Source organism: Equus asinus, chromosome 12 (assembly GCF_041296235.1).
Source record: "Equus asinus isolate D_3611 breed Donkey chromosome 12, EquAss-T2T_v2, whole genome shotgun sequence".
Lineage (NCBI taxonomy): Eukaryota > Metazoa > Chordata > Mammalia > Perissodactyla > Equidae > Equus > Equus asinus.
Genome location: NC_091801.1, coordinates 31,920,645 through 31,941,920, shown reverse-complemented (window position 1 = coordinate 31,941,920; position 21,276 = coordinate 31,920,645). Strand labels below are relative to the sequence as shown.

Genomic DNA, 21,276 nt, shown 5'->3' with positions numbered 1-21,276 from the left:
TTCCCTGGTGAACTCTACCAAACATTCAAAGAAGTCTTAATACCTATCCTTCTCAAACTTTTTCAAAAAGTTGAAGAGGACGGGAGGCTTCCTAACTCCTTCTACGAAGCCAAAATTATCCTGATACCAAAACCAGACAAGGACAACACAAAACAAGAAAATTACAGGCCAATATCACTGATGAACATCGAGGCAAACATCCTCAACAAAATACTAGCAAATCGAATACAACAATACATTAAAAAGATCATACGTCATGATGAAGTGGGTTTCATTCCAGGGATGCAGGGATGGTTCATCATCTACAAATCTATCAATGTGATACGCCACATTAACAAAATGAAGAATAAAAATCACATGATCATCTCAATAGATGCAGAGAAAGCATTTGACAGGATACAGCATCCAATTATGATAAAAACTCTAAATAAAATGGGTATAGAAGGAAAATACCTCAACATAGTAAAGGCCATATATGACAAACCCACAGCAAATATCATTATCAATGGAGAAAAACTGAAAGCTATCCCTCTAAGAACAGGAACCAGACAAGGATGCCCACTGTCACCACTCTTATTTAACATAGTATTGGAAGTCCTAGCCAGAGCAATCAGGCAAGAAAAAGAAATAAAAGGGATCCATATTGGAAAAGAAGAAGTGAAACTGTCACTCTTTGCAGACGACATGATTTTATATCTAGAAAACCCTAAAGTTTCCACTAAAAAACTTTTAGAAATAAAGGAATACAGTCAAGTCACAGGATATAAAATCAATGTACAAAAATCGGTTGCATTTCTATACACTAACAACGAAGTAGCAGAAAGAGAAATTAAGAATACAATCCCATTTACAATTGCAACAAAAAGAATAAAATACCTAGGAATAAACTTAACCAAAGAGGTGAAAGATCTGTACACGGAAAACTATAAAACATTGTTGAAAGAAATTGAAGAAGAAACAAAGAAATGGAAAGATATTCCGTGTTCTTGGATTGGAAGAATTAACATCATAAAAATGTCCGTACTTCCTAAAGCAATCTATAGATTCAATGCAATCCCTATCAAAGTTCCAACAACATTTTTTACAGAAATAGAACAAAGAATCCTAAAATTTATATGGAACAACAAAAGACCCCAAATAGCCAAAGGATTCCTGAGAAAAAAGAACAAACCTGGAGGGATCACGCTCCCTGATTTCAAAATATACCACAAAGCTAGAATAACAAAAACAGCATGGTACTGACCCAAAAACAGACACACAGATCAATGGAACAGAATCGATAGCCCAGAAATAAACCCACATGTTTATGGACAGATAATATTCGACAAGGAAGACAAGAGCATACAATGGAGAAAGGAGAGCCTCTTCAATAAATGGTGTTGGGAAAACTGGACAGCCACATGCAAAAGAATGAAAGTAGACCATTCCCTTACACCATGCACAAAAATCAACTGAAAATGGATTAAAGACTTGAATGTAAGACCTGAAACCATGAGACTTCTAGAAGAAAACATAGGCAGTACGCTCTTTGACAGTGGTCTGAGTAGCATAGTTTCAAGTCCCATGTCTGACCAGGCAAGGGAAACAAAAGAAAAAATGAACAAATGGCACTACATCAAACTAAAAAGCTTCTTCACCACAAAGGAAACCATCAACAAAATGAAAAGGCAACCTAACAATTGGGAGAAGATATTTGCAAACTGTGTATCAGATAAGGGGTTAATATCCAAAATATGCAAAGAACTCATACAGCTCAACAACAAAAAAACCAATTAGAAAATGGGCAAAAGATCTGAACAGAGATTTCTCCAAAGAAGATATACGGATGGCCAAGAGGCACATGAAAAGATGCTCAACATCATTAGCTATCAGGGAAATGCAAATCAAAACTACAATGAGGCATCACCTCACTCCGGGTCAGAATTACTATAATTAACAAGACAGGAAACAACAAATGTTGGAGAGGATGTGGAGAGAAGAGAACCCTTGTTCACTGCTGGTGGGAGTGAAAACTGGTGCAGCCACTATGGAAAGAAGTACGGAGTATCCTCAGAAAATTAAGGATAGATCTACCATATGATTCAGCTATCCCACTGCTGGATATTTATCCAAAGAACTTGAAAACACAAGGGCATAAAGATACTTGCACCCCTATGTTCATTGCAGCATTATACACAATAGCCAAGACTTGGAAGCAACCTAGGTGCCCATCAAGGGACGAATGGATAAAGAAGATGTGGTATATACACATGATGGACTACTTCAGCCATAAGAAATGATGAAATCTGGCCATTTGTGACAACATGGATGGACCTTGAGGGTATTATGCTGAGTGAAATAAGTCAGAGGGAGAAAGTCAAATACCATATGATCTCACTCATAAGTAGAAGATAAAAACGACAAAAAAAACCCCACATAGCATTGGAGATTGGACCGGTGGTTACCATTGGGGAAGGGGGGAGGGCAAAAGGGGTGATTAGGGTCACGTGTGAGGGGATGCACTATTATTAATTTTCGGGTGGTGAACATGATGTAATGTACACAGAATTCGAAATATGATGTACATCCGAAAATTAACTAATTAATTAAAAGAAAGAAATAAAAGAACCCCCTTGATAACAGCAAGGCCTGCCACCACTGCCGTGGGGCTGCTGAGGGCTTTCAGATGTCTTCAGGCAGCAGGAGTGTCCGCTTCCCGTCTCTGCAGTTCTCAGTGCCACTGTTTGATAAGAACACGCAGCTAGGGTTTTGAGAGTCATAGTGGTTCAGTAGCTGTCTTGCTACACAGGAGGAAAGCAATGCTGATTCAGGAGCAAGATTTCCCCCAAAACTGAAGTTGGTGCCTCCAGTTTTTTGAGGTTGTTAGTCATCATGACATTAAACCTTGACTTTACCAAAGTGGGACTCTCTGTTTACATGTGTTAGAGCAGGAAAAGGAGTGCAGCATGCTTCCCCACCTGCTTCCTTGTACTTCAACACATGCCTCCAGCAAACAAAGAAACAAAACCAAACAATCCAATTGTAGGCATTATAATTCTTACGCTTCTTTATGCAAATAAGATTGGAGTACCCACATAGGAAAGTGGTTGACTAGCTCTTTTTATCTTTTTTTTTAAGATTGGCACCTGAGCTAACAGCTGTTGTCATTCTTCTTCTTTTTTTTCTTTTTCTATTTTTTCTTTCTTCTCCCCAAAGCCCTCCAGTACATAGTTGTATATTCTAGTTGTGAGCGTCTCTGGTTGTGCTATGTGGGATGCTGCCTCAGCATGGCCTGATGAGTGGTACAAGTTCCGGGCCAGGATCCAAACAGGTGAAACCCTGGACCCCAGAAGCAGAGCATGCAAACTTAACCACTCAGTCAGGGGCCGGCCCCCTCTTTTTATCTTTTAATTTTACTAGTCTATTTTGTGTATTAATATTAAAGGGCAACTTTTTAGAAACCTACAAACTCCTAATTCAGATTTTTTTCAGATCTATTTCAATTCAAATAGATTCATGGTTAAGTTTAGCTGTATAATTCTTCATTTGCTTTCTTTTCAGAAAAAAAGTGCTGTACCTTCAGCTCAAGACACAATAAATTTGGTAATCTAATGTATTAGAGGAAGTGAAGTAGCAGAGTATCTTCACCTGATAAAAGACAAAACAAGAGGCTGTCCAAGTGTCCCATTGGTTTGTCATTGGTGTTTAACAAAGCTTTGTCCAAATATAACATTCATTTAGAAAAGTACACACATCATGACATAGACCACAAAGACTTTCCCCAAAATGAACGCAGCTGTGTAATTACCATCCAGAGAACAACAGAAAAGACAAAACTTTACTAGGACTGCAGAAGCTCCCTCCTGTCATTCCCACACACCTCCTTCTCTACAAAGGTAATCACTGTTTTAAATTCTAATTATTACATATATTCCTGCTATCTGTTTTTGAATTTCTTCTCAAAACAAAATCAAACTATGCAATTTTCAATGTTTGGGTTTTTCTATTCCTTTTTTTTTGCTAAGGAAAATTGGCCCTGAGCTAACATCTGTTGCCAATCTTCCTCTTTTTATGCTTGAGGAAAACTAACCCTGAGCTAACATCTGTGCCAATCTTCCTCCACTTTATATGTGGGTTGCTTCCACAGCAGGGTAGATGAGTGGTCTAGGTGTGTACCCGGGATCTGAACCTGTGAACCCAGGCCACTGAAGCAGATTGCACTGAACTTAACCACTATGCCATGAGGCCAGGCCCTGGGTTTTTTTGTTTTTACTCAAAATGTTTCTGAGATTCATACGTGTTGTATAGTATTCTATTTTATCAATATTCAACAAGTGGTTTCTCTTTTCTTTTGTTATTGGATGCTTGGGTAGTTTCTAGTGTGGAGCTATTGGAAAGGATGTTGCCATGAACACTAAAGAACACGTCTGCTGGTGCACATGTATGTGCATTTCTGTTGTGTCTACAACTAGAAGTGGAACTGATAGCTCACAGTGGATGTGTGTGCTCAATTGTAGTAGTTTCTGCAGTAAGTTTTCAAGTGGTTTTACCTCATTTGTGGAGTGTTGTTCATCTCTTTTGCCCTATTTTTAATTGGGTTATTTGTCTTTTCTCCATTGATTTCAAACTATAGTATACCTTAGATAACTCTATTTTATAGTACAAAGGTGCAAGCTCTGCTTCTTAGGCTTACAACAAAATATTGTAATCTCCAGGGCAGTCAATATTTTGTATAAACAGAAGATGCAAAGCAGAAGCAAAGGACATTTAAAGAGTCAACACTCACAGTCGCTCTAATTTCCCAAGATCTCCAAAGCTTTCTGGCTGTAGTATTTCTATTCGGTTGAAATGAATATACCTGGAAGGCACAAAATCAAATTGGTTATTTCTTGTGCTGGTGAGTAAAATGAATCGCTTGAGGAGTTAGCAATAGCTTCAGTTGAAATCCAACTCTGAGGTATTTCAAGTCTCTTCTGCTCTTCACTGTCTTGGGTCTAAAAAACTGATGTTCCAACGGGGAACTGGAAGCCCCCCAGAAGTGGTGACTTGATGTTGCCCCTTTTCTTAGGCAGCACTCTTGAGTAAAACGATGCTAAGTGTTTGGTGAAGTTACTCTTCTATTCACCAAAACTTTTAAAGTAAGTGAATCTAGAATAATAATTAAGATTGGAATCATAATAAAACACATTACAAGTGACCACATGCTTATTTACATTTCAGAATAGAGAGAATTTTCCTGTCTAGAGAAGACTAAGAATGATATATTTGACATAATGTGATGAATATTTGAAATAAATTAACGATAGTGCCAGGGGATACATGAGAAGTAATGTGTCTTGTTTTAATCTCTCTATAACTAGACCTTTTGAGTCCTCAGTATCCCACTATGCAATTTACCCAGTAGGTATTTCCAAAGCTGCCGTTTTAGAAAGGCTTCTTTTGAAGTAACAATAAGAACAGCTGAAGAGAGAAAGGTTTACATTTTCCTCAGAAATCTTGTGATGAAATGGAGAAGAATGCCTTCAAAGCAGAGAGCTGAGCGGAGCAAAGCTTAGATCCACTGGTAAGGCTGCATACTTCTCCTCAAAACTTTAAACATCCACCCTGCATCTGACTTCCAGACAGGGCTTTCCAAATCATCGAAATGAAACCAACAGCGCTGGACAGCAGTCTGCAGTGAGCTCCCTTCAGAAAGCACCTCAAACCCAAAAGTCACCATGAAAAGGAACAAACAATGTCTCACACTGAATTCCGTCCATATGGAAGGACACAGTAAATTGCGCTTGACTTAGTCAACAGGAAGTTTTTTGACTGGAAGTGAGGACACACAAAAAGGGAAGATTTATATTTTATATGCTTATATAAAATAGATTTATTTAATCACAATTAGAAATGCTCTTGAAAGAAGAAAATAAAAAGATTTAAGGAAAAGAAACACCTATACTTTATTCATAGGTTTCTTTCTTATAAAATCATTATTATAGGTCCAACACTTCAGACATCTAATGCAAAAGCATAATAATTACAATAGAATGAAAAAAATGTAGTTGGAAAGGAGCAAGAATTTCAAACTGCCTTAGGTTGGCTCTTAAAGTCAGTGCTGCATCTTCCCACCCTCTGAAATTTAGCATCCTGCTGGGGGTCACAAGCATTCCTCCTAAGGGTTCCACTTATGACAAAAGCTACAACAGTGACACTGTATAAGACCCTGCAATAATTGCTTTAGCATTTGCATAAAGCAACTTTGTCTTTGTTGCTTTAAATTACTCACACTGACTCACACATACACACACTGCCCTCTACGAAACCATTACCTCTGTAATTGGTCCAGTATGCAATGAAGGAGGTAGAGCCTGGAAGAGTTAAAGAAAGAAGAGAAGGGGACGGGGTGAAGAGGAGGACTGGGTGCTGGACGCAGGAGGGGAGAGAGAGAAGCTTCAGTGACTGGGGTGAAGAACAATTTGGAAAGAGGTCTATTACAGAATTTTTTTCCAAGTGAAATGTATTGCATCGTTGGACTCCATGCTTACTAATGTAGAGTACAAATAGACAGTTTATGATGAATATGAGTAAGTGTTGATTAGGGCTTCAAATTTAGCATGAACTAAATAATAATAATAGTAGCAGCATGAAACCCTTATTGTTCTAAGTGTTTGACATGCATTTAGTCATTTTTAATCCTCACAACTACAATGTGAGGTAGGTTCTATGAATACTCCCATTATTTAAATCATGAAAATGTGATACAGGGAGGTTAAGCAATTGTTCAATTTCACACGGGTTAGAAATGCTAGGACCAAGGTTCAGTTTAGGCAGATTTCTTTTATCACCTGGGCCCAACAGCCTGTCTGGTGGCAAAGAGAGGAGCCGCACACAGACTCAGCTGACAAGAGGAGCACACAGAGACAACCTGGTGAGATCTGATCTAACAATGCAGGAGCAAAACCTTTCTCAGGCTCAGAAAGGGATGCTCCACAGGGAGAAGTCAAGAGCCCAAGGCCGAAGAGCTAAGTAGCAGTAAATCCAAGCCACACATTAAGCAAGATCCATTCTCGCAATCACCACTGGAGGCTGCTTCTCATCGTGCCTGGCAGCCATTCCCCACAACATTAGTGGCATCTTCTATGGAAGGTGCAGAACTCTTAAATGAAGGAAAGTATTGCATTCCAGGTCATGGAACAGCCTAACAAGCACAAGGAAAGAGGTTACAAGCCAGGGTCTGTCATTTAACCACTCCAAAGCCAACTTTCAGATTTTAAAAGTGAATATTTTAGTTTATGAATGAGGTGGGCCCCTGTTTTTCCTCTTTCCTACTTTTTAAACTTCTTTTGAATAATTCTTTAATTAGACTTTTCACCATAAATCAAACTGGATAAAGTTTTTCCACTGGCACTATTCTTCTTGACTTCAGCAATCAAATGCGCATCCTGCAGAGTTTGCACAGGTATCTGGGTAACTAGAAAGAAGGTACCTAGAATTAAGAGAGCTTTTTGTTGAGAGGGATTCTAATATACTGAACCAACTAAAATCAGGGCCAGGAGCCAATAAAAGTGTTAAAATAACATTTTATTCAATGTCAAAGCTACTGAGATGTAAAGGACAAACCATACAATTTATTTTTTGTCAAGAGAATTTGTGGTTTGTACTCCAGAATAACTAAAGGAATTGGCAAATATTGATTTTTACATTTAAATATTTTATACTTATTAATTCATAAGAAATGCATCATCTCTTCCTGCACGCACCCACTGAGAGCCTCCTAATCACAGCCCTGTCTACTCCCCAGTCGAGTAATGCTTCCCAAGAACACATCTCCCCGATTCCAGACTCGCCCGGGATGCCTTGCAGGTGGAATGCTTTCTGCGGGACGTCAGTCTAACAGAAATAGAATAGACAACTAGTATTTGACTTCACTACTAATAACGTGAAAAGTGCACAAAAGTAGATTTTTTTCCCAGCAGGGAAATAAGATAACCCAGAGAGTTCTGTTTGATTATAGCACAGACATCTTTAAGCTTTTGTCCATATGATTTGACAAATTTCCTAACAAAACTAAAACATATATATATATATTTTTATTTATTTATTTAAACCAGTTTAAAGCAGTCTGACGTTTTAAGTTAGGTTTCCTTGATTTACGGCCTGGGTTTAGGCCAGTGAAATAGAGGGATTTAACTTTGATTTTCACTCCCTTCTCAACTTGATAATATAGCAAGTTTATCCTCTCCTATAACGTTATTTTTACTAGGTTGTTGAAAATCTTGACATTTTCAGGCATCTATTGCAAGAAGATAAATGTGGACAATCACTTGAAAACATTTGAAATAGGTTTAAATCATTACAAGGAATTTAGACATAATGGATCTGTAGATATGTCTCCATATGTTGAAGGCAGAAAATTATCACCATTGTCATTTCATGTTTATTTAACTACAGCCTTCCTAGATAATTTCATCTACACCCATGGCTTCAAATATCTCTATGCAGAAGGCTTACAAATTACCTCTCTAGATTTACCTCTAAGATCTAGATTTATACATCCAAACAACTTAAATATCCTCTAGATCTCACAAGGTACCTCAAACCCAACATGTGTGAAACCCCATTCATAGTCTTCCTTCACCACACCTGGTCTCCTCTGCCGTTGCTTGTCTCAATTAATGGAACCACCATATATCAATTTGTGCAAGTCAGAAAACGAGCATTGACAATGCCTCTCTCACTCCCTGGATCCCACCCAACTCCAATTCTTTTGATTTTGCCTTCTAAATATCTCTTGAATTTGTTCCATTCTCCTTTAGTCAACTACTTCACACTAGACCAAGCTATGCCCTCAGATATGGTAATACAAGAACTATTCAACTGGCCTTGCCACATCCTCCCTATATAAACACTTCTTGAAACTCTTAAATGCTTCCAGTTTTTATAAGTATAAAGAGAAAGTTCTTTAACAGAGCCCAAGTCCCTTCATGACCCTGGATGAGAACATTTTCCCAGTCTCCCCTTTTACCCTGCTCTTCTTCACCATCTCAACCCCAGTGCTCTTGCCTTCTCCCAGTTTCTCATATTTGCCACACCCCTGCCCACAGAGGTCGTTGCACAACCATCTTTTCAGCCTGATAACCTTTCTCTCCTCATTTTGCTTGGTGAATTCCTACTTGTTTTTAGATCTCAACTGCATTATTTTCCCCAGAAAGCCTTCCCCAAGCTCCTTGTCAAATCCCTGGCTCTCCAAGCACTGGACAGTTTCCATTTTATATTAGGTTGAGTGACTCTTTGATCTATGTCTATCTTCCCCAACTAGACTTTAAAACTCAATGAAGACACAGATTCTATGGGCTTTCAGCTCATTTCCACATCCCCAGTGTCCTAGCACAGGCCTTACAGACACATTCTCAACGTACAGTTGATCACTGAAAGAATGAAGGGCCAGCCAGTGTTTTACACAAGCATTGCCTTTGCAAACATGAGGCTAAAACATTAAACTCTTAGCACATTCTAAGGTATAAAACAAAAAATGGGCTTATGAGCCTTAATAAAAACTTTCTCAATTAATATTGACTCAACACCATTTAAGGCATCATATTTCCTGAGGAAGAACCATGCCAAATTTTGACATAGCCTGAATTTTGTGAGATCTGTAATAATGTTGGTTTAATTGTATGTTCTAAACATACAATTTGCTAGAGGACATCTAGCAAATTCTCTCTGGGGCTTTCTGAGTTAATCTCATTCCAAAGATATGTTTTAGAATCACAAATTTTCGTGAGCATTGACAACACATGTGACAGCTCTTACTTAAGTAAATGTTTACTTATACAACCACCTCCCAGATGTTAGGCCACCAAAATGAGAACAAAAATCTTCCCAAGCTCTCTAAAACATGCAGAGTAGGAACATGTGGCCAGAGAATTACAACTAAAATAATAGAGAAAGAATGACTCTCAGGGTGAAAAGTTTCTAGTACTGATTTAGCCTTTAGCATGAACTCAATAAGCCACATAAAAACAAATCCACTGTGCTGCACCATCACCGTGGCAACCCCACTCTAACTCAAGAGCAGAGATAGGGAGAAGAACACTATATTTATCTGTACGTAACTGCACAATCAAAAAAGAATATAAGTTGAATGTTCTCAACCTTTTTGCAAAAAGGAGCTACTTTTTATTTCCTCAAAATCTTTGAGATTCTAAAGAAAAAGGAGCAGCTCTGCTGTAGAGAAGTTGACACGTGTGTGTGTCTGTGCATATAATTTTGCATGTGCCTATGTAAAATATAAGCTAAGGAAATATGAACTGAAAGCATGCAGCTGAAGAGATGTTTAAAATAAGACCTCAAGAATCCTAGCACATGAGACAGATCTCAGAGAAGGAGCACTGAGGTGACTCCAAATCCACCAGACAATTTTTACATGCTGGATGCATCATTGTGACTCCAACTTTCCATATAATTCGGATGAGGTTAAAATATGCATTTTCCAGCTTCAGCGCACAATAGCAAGTAAAAATATTCTGTTAGAGCAATAAATTATTCATACAGTTTAGGAGTTAATTAAGTATCTGAATAGAGATCTTTATTTCAGAGCACAGGAAATTATTTTAACTGATTTTAGAAGAAAAATTGCCTGAATTACCATAATCCATTAGGTTCAAGAGAAAAGCTTCTTAGTATCTTATTTTCATGCTGTGTTGAAGTCAATAACAATGTATTCTACCAAAATCTATTATACAATGGGTTATATTTATTCTTAAATAGTTAAAACCAGTTAAAAATCATATTATACAAGCTTGACTCTTCAAGAAGTTATTTCAATCCTAAATCACAACAGCTATGGAGAAAGTCATGTTTCTAAAAACAATTTAGCTACAGTCCCATTGAAAGTTATGAAAAGTTTTTCACTTTCTTATTTCAAGTCTCTATTTCTTTTTGCCTGAACTAATAGCTATAAATGGACCATCTAAACCAACTTTCATCTTTCCAATCTACTATATTGGATTATCTGATAACTCTTGCAAAAAAAAGTGCCGATTATACCAGCCCTTTAGGATCAGTAATGTCTCCCCACTGGCTTCAGCTGGAATTCAAGGTTTCCCAAGATCTAGTGCCAACTTGAGACCCTCCTCCTCCCTCATGAGTCTAATCATCCTCTATCCAAATTTCTATGTACCTATTTCTGAATCTCTACCTTTTTTCTTTTTCACAGTGTCTAACATTTAAAATGTTTTCTCAGAGTGATGTCAGCATCATGGCAGAGTGAGTTGTTCCCTTTGTCTCTCCTCTCTAAGTTACAACTAAATGGACATTCATTAACCAACAGCGGATTCCCTACATAGCACTATAGGACACCTGAGAGATCCACACAGCCATACATCTGTAGGTGGACCAGATCCCCAGGAAGGAAGGGAACTAGGTAAGCACACCCTTCCCTCTCCCCAGGAGCAGTGATCCAGCTCGTGGGTCCTCACACAGCAGTTGGTGCAATTATAAGAGGAGGCAGGGGCAGCATGGCCTGTGCTCAATATCTGCAAATCAATCAATGTGATACACCACATTAAAAAAATGAGAAATAAAAACGACATGATCAGGGCCAGCCTGGTGGCACAGTGGTTAAGTCTGCACATTCTGCTTCTTGGCGGGCCAGGGTTTGCTGGTTTGGATCCTGGGGGAAGACACGACACCGCTGTGGTAGGTGTCCCATGTATAAAATAGAAGAAGATGGGCATGGATGTTAGCTCAGGGCCAGTCTTCCTCAGCAAAAAGAGGAAAATTGGCAGTAGTTAGCTCAGGGCTAATCTTCCTCAAAAAAAAAAAGAAAAAGAAAACAACCGCCGCATGATCACCTCAACAGGTGCAGAAAAAGCATTTGACCAGATCCAACATCCATTTATGATAAAGATTCTCAGTAAAATGAGTGTAGAAGGAAAGTACATCAACTTTATGTGACAAACCAACAGCCAACATCATACTCAACAGGGAAAAACTGAAAACCATTCCTCTGAGAACAGGAACGTGACCAGGATGCCCACTCTCATCACTCCTATTCAACACACTACTGGAGATTTCGACCAGAGAAATTAGGCAAGAAGAAGAAATAAAAGGCATCCAAATTGGAAAGGATGCAGTAAAACTCTCGCTGTTTGCAGATGACATGATTCTAAATATAGAAACCCATAAAGAATCCACCAGAAAACTATTAGAAATAATAAACAACTATAGTAAAGTTGTAGGGTACAAAATCAGCTTACAAAAATCAGTAGCATTTCTACAAACCAATAACAAGCTAGCAGAAAGAGAACCCAAGAATACAATGCCATTTACAGTCACAACAAAAAGAACAAAATATCTAGGAATAAACTTAACCAAGGAGGTGAAAGATCTATACACTGAAAACTATAAGACATTATTGAAAGAAATTGAGGATGACATAAAGAAATGGAAAGATATTCCATGCTCTTAGATTGGAAGAATAAACATGGTTAAAATGTCCATATTACTGAAAGCAATCTGTGAATTCAATGCAATCTCAATCAGAATCCCAATGACATTCTCCACAGAAATAGAACAAAGAATCCTAAAATTTGCGTGGAACAACAAAAGACCTCAAATAGCCAAAGAAATCCTGAGAAAAAAGAACAAGCTGGACACATCACACTCCCTGACTTCAAAATATACTACAAAGCTATAGTAAGCAAAACAGCACGGTACTGGCATAAAAACAGACATGCAGGTCAATGGAACAGAATTGAAAGCCCAGAAATAAAACCTCACATCTGTGGACAGCAGACCTTCAAGAAAGGAGCCAAGAACACACAATGAAGAAAGGAAAGTCTCTTCAATAAATGTTATTGGGAAAACTGGTCAGCCACATGCAAAAGAATAAAAGTACACCATTATCTTACACCACACACAAAAGTGAACTCAAAAAGAATTAAAGACTTGAATGTAAGACCTGAAACCATAAAACTCCTAGAAGAAAATATAGGCAGTACACTCTTTGATGCCAGTCTTAGCAGCATTTTTTCAAATATCATGTCTACTCAGGCAAGGAAAACAAAAGAAAAAATAAACAAATGGGTCTACATCAGACTAAAATACTTGTGCAAGGCAAAGGAAACCATGAACAAAATGAAAAGACAACCCACCAACTGGGAGAAAATATTTGCAAATCATATATCTGACAAGGGGTTAATTTCCAAAATATATAAAGAACTCATACAACTCAACAACAAAAAAAACAAACAACCCAATCAAAAAGTGGGCAGAGGATATGAACAGATATTTTTCCAAAGAAAATATACAGATGGCAAACAGGCACGTGAAAAGATGTTCAACATTACTAATTATCAGGGAAATGCAAATCAAAACTACAATGAGACTTTACCTCACACCCTTCAGAATGGCTATAATTAACAAGACAACAGACAGTAAATGTTGGAGAGGATGTGGAGAAAAGGGAACCTTCACACACTGGTGGCAGGAATGCAAAGTGATGCAGCCACCATGGACAACAGTATGGAGCTTTATCAAAAAATTAAAAATAGAAATACCATATGATCCAGCTATCCCATTACTTTGTATTTATCCAAAGAACATGAAATCAACAATACAAAGAGATCTATGTACCCTTATGTTCATTGCAGCATTATTCACCTTAGCCAAGATGTGGAAGCAACCCAAGCGCCCATCAATGGATGAATGGATAAAGAAGATGTGGTATATATATACAATGGAATACTACTCAGCCATTAAAAAAGACAAAGTCATCCCATTTACAACAGGATGGACCTTGAGGGTATTATGTTAAATGAAATAAGCCAGACAGAGAAAGACAAACACCATATATGATTTCATTCATATGTGGAAGACAAATGAGCACATGAGTGAAGAGAACAGATTAGAGGTTACCAGAGGGGACAGAGGTGGAGAGGTGGGTGAAAGGCATAAAGGGGCACACATGTATGGTGATGGACAAAAACTAGACTATTGATGGTGAGCACAATGCAGTCTATACAGAAACTGATGTATAATAATGTACACCTGAGATTATACAATGTTATAAACCAATATGATCTCCATAAAATAATTTTTAAAAACAAAAATTAAAAAAATAAAATGTTTTCTCATCCATTTGGGCCCAATTCAAATGGTACTTTCTCCGTTAAGGAGTCAATGATTGCTCACGTCAAAAGTAACTTGACTCCTCTGTGATCCTTTAGCATATTAAAACATAAATAAGCTCTACTGGTGCCTATGAAGTGTAAGACAAGATCCTTGACCTTCTCAGATATTAGAATCTAGCAAGAGGTAAAAGACAAGAAATCAATCACCACAGTATAATAGGATATGTATTATGATAATGGTATACAAGGAATACCATGAGAATATAAAGATATAAATCAGATTTAAAGATAAAGCAAGGTTGTGCAGAGGATAGGATTCTTTAGCTAATTTTTATGGAAAAGCTGTACTTTCTAGGTACAAAAGAGAAAAGACAGTTTAGGAAGTGTGAAGACAAGTATATGTGAAGCATGGAGTCATGAAAGCACGTGACTCTTATAAAATGGCAGTGGCTGGACAGAGGCCTGCAAAGCTTTGGAGAGACAGAGCTAGGCAGGAACCACATCACACACTTTCTTCATGCTCAACAAGGAAGTTTGAACTTTAACCTGAAAGTTATCATGACACATTACAAAATTTAAAGAAATGGAATCTCTTAATGAAATTTTCATTTTAAAAACACTACTACGGTAGCAATTTGAACAAAAGACTGAAAGTTAACTAGACGGGGAGAGAGACGAGCTAGATTAGTGGTTTCCTGGGTTGGGTGGTTCTGCCCACTCCAGGGGATATTTGGCAATGTGTGGAGATGTTCTTGTTTGTCACAACTGGAGATGGTGGTGCTATAGGTATCTAGGGGGAAGAGCCCAGGGATGTTGTTGAACATCCTGTGATGCACAGCACAGCTCCCATAACCTTACTTGTTCCAACCTGTCAACAGTGCCAAAGTTGCAAAATACTAAGCTAGAGCTTGGTTTAATTTTTAAGTAGAGAAGAGCAGTGGTGACTTTGGCTGCTGTGTGGAGCATAGATTCAAGGGCTGCAAGAATGGAAAAGCTACTTCAAAGCCCAGGAAAAACAAAATGATGGGAAGCAATTAAAAGGGTGCCAGAGAAGAAGAGGAAAGAATTAATAGAAAGGAATTGAGGAAGAACCTGCAGAGGAGTGAAGGGATTGGATGGTATCAAATGCACAACTGGAAGACATCACTTTAAACAGGATGTAAGAAAGTGTCCCAGTGAAACAGGCTGGACCAACCCATGTCTCTTGGTGGGCAGGAAAGCTAGTGAGATGTCTATTAACTTTTGCCCTCAATTTTCTCCTTAAGGGAAAAGGCAAAGTCAACTGTGAAATGTATGAAATAAGGACAAAAGATCACATTTTGAATTGTCACTACAGCAAGCAAGATAGGGAGTTCAGCTCATTTTTATTGTCACTGCTAAGTCTGGTGACAATTTTTAGTCCTTTCCTAATTTGACTTTTCAACATTTGAGCCTGTTCGTAACTCCTTCCTCCTCAATACACTTTTTTCACTGGTTGCTTTCCTACCTAAACAGCCACTCTTTCTCAGATGCCAACCTCTTGTGCTGAATGCACAGGAGTCAGTCCTGAGGTTTCTCCCCATTTCTCTCCACACTCAATGCCATCCAGTCTAGTGACTGTAAACACTTTCTGTAGGCCCGTGACACTCAAATTGCAGAGCCAGCCCAGACCGCTCTCTCACACTCCAGACTCCCATGTGCCACTGCCTATTCCTCAAGTTCACCTGGCTGTCTGGTAGACACCTGAAACTTACCGTTTGCAAGTGTGCAATCTTGATTATCCCCCTCATAACCCATCCTGCCCACAGCCTGCCTTGTCTCAGCTGATGACACTTCCTTCTAGTTGCTTGGGCAAAAAATCTTGATAACATCCTTGACTTCTTTCTTTTTCCAACATCCTACATCGAAGTGGTTAGTTTCAAAATATCCAGAATGTACACCCATGCAAAACCTATACTGCTGCCTCCCTGGCCAGAGGCACCACCCTCTCTGAGCTAGTTTACACCACAGGCCTCTAACTACTCCCTTACCCTCCTTGCCTGGTCTCAGACTACTGTCAACACAGAAATCAGAAGAAGGCAGAAAATGCAGAACTCATAGTGATCTTTTTAAAACCTGTCAGATCAATCCTGTCATCTCTTTCTTCAAACCCACACTGTTCACTCAGAACAAAAAGCAAATTGCTCACAATAACACAAAGCAAACCCACTCCTCTGGTCTACAAGGTCCTGTGCTAACCAAGCCTGTCTCTTTGCTCTGGCCACAACAGTGTCCAAACTGCTCCTCTAACATGCCAGTCACACTCCTCACATATGGTGTTTGTAATGGCTGCCGCTCTGCCTGCTATGTGCACCCCCCATACACATGCCTATTAACCCCCACTCCACTTGAAGTCTTGGCTCAAATGCCCCTGCTCAGGGAGGCCTCCTCTGACCCTTCCTGTTTCAAATTGCAGCCACATGCCCACTTCTCCCCTAAACCCCCTCTGTTCCCTGTTTCTGCTCATCTGTATAAATATATTTGTAAATCTTTGCCACAGACTTACATAATTCTATACAATATCTTATTATTATTATTTTGGTGAGGAAGATTCACCCTGAGCTAACATCCATGCAAATCTTCCTCTATTTTTCAGTATGTGGACCGCCAGCACAGGATGGATGCTAAGAGAGTGGTGTAGACCTGCACCCAGGCACTGAACCAGGGCCACTGAAGTGGAGCACATGGAACTTAATCACTAGGCCTCCGGCGCTGGCCCTCTTATTTATTATTTATTATTTTTCTTGCTTGTCTTCCCTCATAGAATGTCTTCCCTGATGGATCGGTACATGTTTTAGGGAGTAATTAAAAGGTTTGAGGGTTAGGGAATTGATATTATCAGTGCTGCAATTTAGGGGCGCAATCTGGCCAAAGGCAGGATAATGGAACAGAACAAGGGATGACCCAGCCAGGAGGCTTCCGTAGTGGTGTAGGAAAGAAGAAATGAGAGCCTGGGATGAAGTGGCAGTGAGGGTAATGTGATGCAAGGACAATCCAAGAAGAAATACACCAGGCAGCACAGGCCTTTTGCAGGGACAGGATGGTGCAATGGAAAAAGCTTTGGGCACAGGAACCTGCACTCATCTTCTTGCTTGACCCCTTACTCACTCTGTGATGCTGGGAAAATCACTCAGCTTTCTGCAAGATGCGGTTAATGATGCCTCGTTTCAGGGTGGTTGAGGACTTGAGATCACATTTAAAAATCACCTAGCACCTTCTTGATATATGGCAGATGTCCTTCGCATTTAATTGGAAGTAGGGGGAGAGGAGGCTCAGGAATCCACATGGTTTAGAACTTTACACAGGGGCTTGAAGTAGAGATTCTCTGCCCAAGGCCTACCACCCATATTCCTCTCTCTCAAACGACATACATGAGGATCAAGAGGCAATTGAGAAGCAGTTATTAATGTGCACCAGCATTCTATGACTCCCCGGGTAGAGTTTTTGGTGAAAAACTGGAATGCACAACTTGGTTTAATGTTGAGGCCAAAGCAATGCCTCCTGACTGCTTCCAAATCTAAACTGTAGGCTCTTCCTTCTCAAGTTTACTTTCAGAAATATGCCTGGGACTGGAAGGCACATTCCAGAGCCACTTAGCAACAAGGTTGCATGGTGGAAGCCTGCAGGCCAGCTACAGACAGCGCAGAAAGCTTGGCTGGCCCTGCATCACCATGGGTCACCACAGAATGACACTGGTCCAGGAATATCAATCACCAACCCATCAAATTCACTCCTCCCCTTTCTGTGGGGAGGTGTAGGAAAGGGGAGAAATGGCCATGATGGAAAATGCAACACTCTCTTGTCATGGATACAGCAAGCTTGAGAAGAAATGTTAGACAAACAGGAAAAGAGGAAAAAGTAAATATTCCCCTTCCCCAGTGTACTGTATTTGTTATATTTCTTCCAAGCCCTGAACTCTACTGTCCCCAACACCTAGTCAGGATACTTGCTAGAATACTTTAGTTGAGCTTAGAAACAAGAGAATAACTGCATGATCTCACATTTCCTTCATGCACCATAATTTCATGACATTGTCACGGTGGACAATATTCATCAGGTCAGATGGCTCCTCCTAGATCATTTCCATAAAATCTCCTGAATGGGGTGTTACACACAATTTTACATCTACAAAAACTTTGAAAATGGAAAAAGTATAGAGTGTTTCAGATAAAAGCAGCATAATGTGGAAATTTCAGAGCTCATGCTGCGAAGAAAAGAGACCAACAAAGTTAGACCCAGTAAAGGGAAGAAATATGCTGAAGAGCAAAGACTAAACCACTTGATTGTGTGAAGACAAAAGTAAGAAATGAACTTGATACGCTGTGCACTGCGGGATTTCTAGGAAGTAAGATGACATAGACAGAAGTCAGACAGGAAGGACCAAAATCAAAGAGGAGGAAATACTCCAGTATGTCCTTGTCTTGGCCATAAAGTGTAGATTTGTTTGTGAGAGTAATATATCAAAAGGAAGATGTGTGGGATTCTAAGGAGATAAATGGTGTCTTGAGAGGGCGCATGCCTACATGCTATAGGAAGACCCACCTATCTTTCTGCCTCCAGCATCTCATGAAAATATAATCAATTTTATATAAGAATTAGGAAGTTGAGATTTGTTCAAACAAAATGGACTCTGACTAGCAGGTATGTTAAGAATCTGGATCCAAGAGGAGAATTAACAGGTGATAGGCGAGGTAAGATAGCTATTAATGTAGGCTGATGTCTGAAGGGGGCTCCTAGCCAAATGAGGTCCTCTGCTTCCAGGCTAGTCCTTGGCATGAAGGGTCAGATTAGTTGCAAGAAGATTCCGAAGATGGAAAGCAGTGAGGAAAGCACAAGAGGCCAGCATTTCATGTGGCCTGGCCTGTGCCTTATGCTTGAGCCCCACAGGCAATGGGGCTATGAACTGTCTTCCTCGGTGAAAGTCACTTCAGAAACTGAGCTGAGTCTAACCTGAAAGTGAAGTGGAGGGACCGCATCTGAGTAACTGGGGGAGTGAGTCAAGCTGGACAAAGAACCAGAAAAACCTTTAGTTCACACACCAATATGACCTTACTGCTTCCTTTTTATAACTAAAGACGAGCACGGCATTTAACTACTATATCAATAACAAAACTTTTCAAGAAGAAACAAAAGGAGGCTATAATGAAAGTTACTCAAAAACCAATAAAGGTCAGTAGATGCACAATATTTAAAAATTTACTATGAGTTTCCTGTTTGTTCACAATAAATGAGAGAATAACATACTATGGATTATTGTTTGTCTGCATGTATGCCTGCCTCCTTTTGTTTTAAATTGGCTTCGGAAACTCAAATTCACTCTCTAAATACGTACATTGTAAAAGTTAGATTTAAGTTTGCTCCACAAAATTCTTATTAACTCTAAAGTTCCATTATTCTCTAAATGTTCTGGGCTGGAATACACTCTCAATTGAACCCATAAATCCAATTTTTGGACATGCTTGGTTGCCATCTGAGGATTTATACCACAGAGTGACTAGAAATGTCTTTGACCGAAGCTTCCCATAAGCTAACATTATTTTCTCTATGCTCATAACTATGGTTTTATTTTATATTTCATTACCGGATTTAAGCCACATAAAGATTACAGGAGGCCTTTCAACCATGAATAGACCAAGTGCAATAATTGAAGAACACAGGGCTGTATTCTTCACTGAGGAAGTTTATTGCTGTTTGAAATCCTGGGTATATTAGTTTTGCATTGAGAATAAATTGCTTCCATCTCAGTTGGAAGCATAAGAGATAAATGAATAGTAGATAAGCTTTTAATATGTAGAAGATAATAGAATAGTAAAACATATGAAGGCAAAATCACAATAGTCATATGAAATAGTTAATAACAAAATTTCAAAAAGGACAATTGTTCAGTCAACAAATGTGACATATTTACAAATTATGATTCTTATTCCTTTCCTTTTAAGCCATTAAATTCATATTTAGTAGAAAATGTCAGATTTCTACACATGGAACATCACTGGATGAAGCTTTCCAAATGCAAAATTTAACACTCTATTAGGTAGATTTAATACCATATTATGAAAATTCACATGATTTGGTTATTGAAAGATTTATGATATAATTTGTCATACACCAAACTTCCAGGTCGCATCTTCCAATAGTACAATCTAAATTCCTTATTTTATACAGCACTGATAAAGGAAGGTAAAATATAAATCAGTTTGGGTTGCTGAACCCCCAAAGATGCAATACTTCAAACAAATGACATCAAGTGAAATATGGCCATTGCCCATATACACTATGTCACCTTAAGTTGACTCCAGGCAAACTGTGTAAGACCCTCCAGGTCTCTGAGGACCTAGAACCCCAGAAAAGACAGTCCTGGAAAATGGAGAAAAATTATCTCCTCACACCGATCTCTCTAGAAACCAATGGTAGTGAAGAAAAGATGCATTTGTGCATAAGCCAACGTCCATTTTTTGCTTTAAATCACTATTATGTGTAAAATTCCTGTTTTGACACATACACCTTGGAGAAACATGCTTTGCGAAACACTGATCTGAAGCACCTTGACATTATCTCAAACAGAGAAATACAGTAAAAAACAAGGAAAATTGTTAGGCCTGAAATCACACCAGATGCTGAAAAGCAATGTGAAGCTGGGAGGATGCTGATGCTGCCTGCTCACCAGAGCTACGCTTCACTGTTCAGGGATTTCAGAAGATCAGTGTTGAAAAAAGCAGAGCCTGATTCCAGCTGAAGAGAGAAGCTTTCAAGGAAAAGCTTAAAGAAATGAAAGCATTCTGGTCATTAAGCTGCAGAGTTCTAAAGGGCACAGTGGAGGAGAGTTTAGACTGAAGATCAGCGAGGGAAGATCATCCAGAGAGATGGGTGTTTTCCCGGTGATGGTTCAAAGTGTGGGAGGACAGGCTGGCTAGAGCGCTACACTGTGAGGTTGCAGATGAGGGAAGCAATACTGAAGGGTAGAGAACAGACCTGAGTAGAGGCAATCAGCCTTCCATTTCCTTCTAACACTGATTTTGGTGACCAGTCCTTCTGGGTCTCTTGTTCTGGCCCTCCTCATCTTCCTTACTATAACATTTGAAGTTCTTTGAAATACTTCCTTATTTCTCTTATTTGCACTCACTCCCTAAATTATCTTATCCAGTGCCATGGCTTTAAA

The 21,276-nt window shown here is 39.1% G+C and overlaps 1 protein-coding gene across 1 annotated transcript in view; it reads right to left on the bottom strand.

The window, feature by feature from the left end:
• PXDNL (peroxidasin like) overlaps positions 1-21,276 on the bottom strand; it is a 313,214-nt gene that overhangs the window by 71,607 nt on the left and 220,331 nt on the right. Inside the window, 1 exon segment of the mRNA XM_070480896.1 lies at positions 4,766-4,837. Coding sequence (XP_070336997.1) covers positions 4,766-4,837 — 72 coding nt within the window.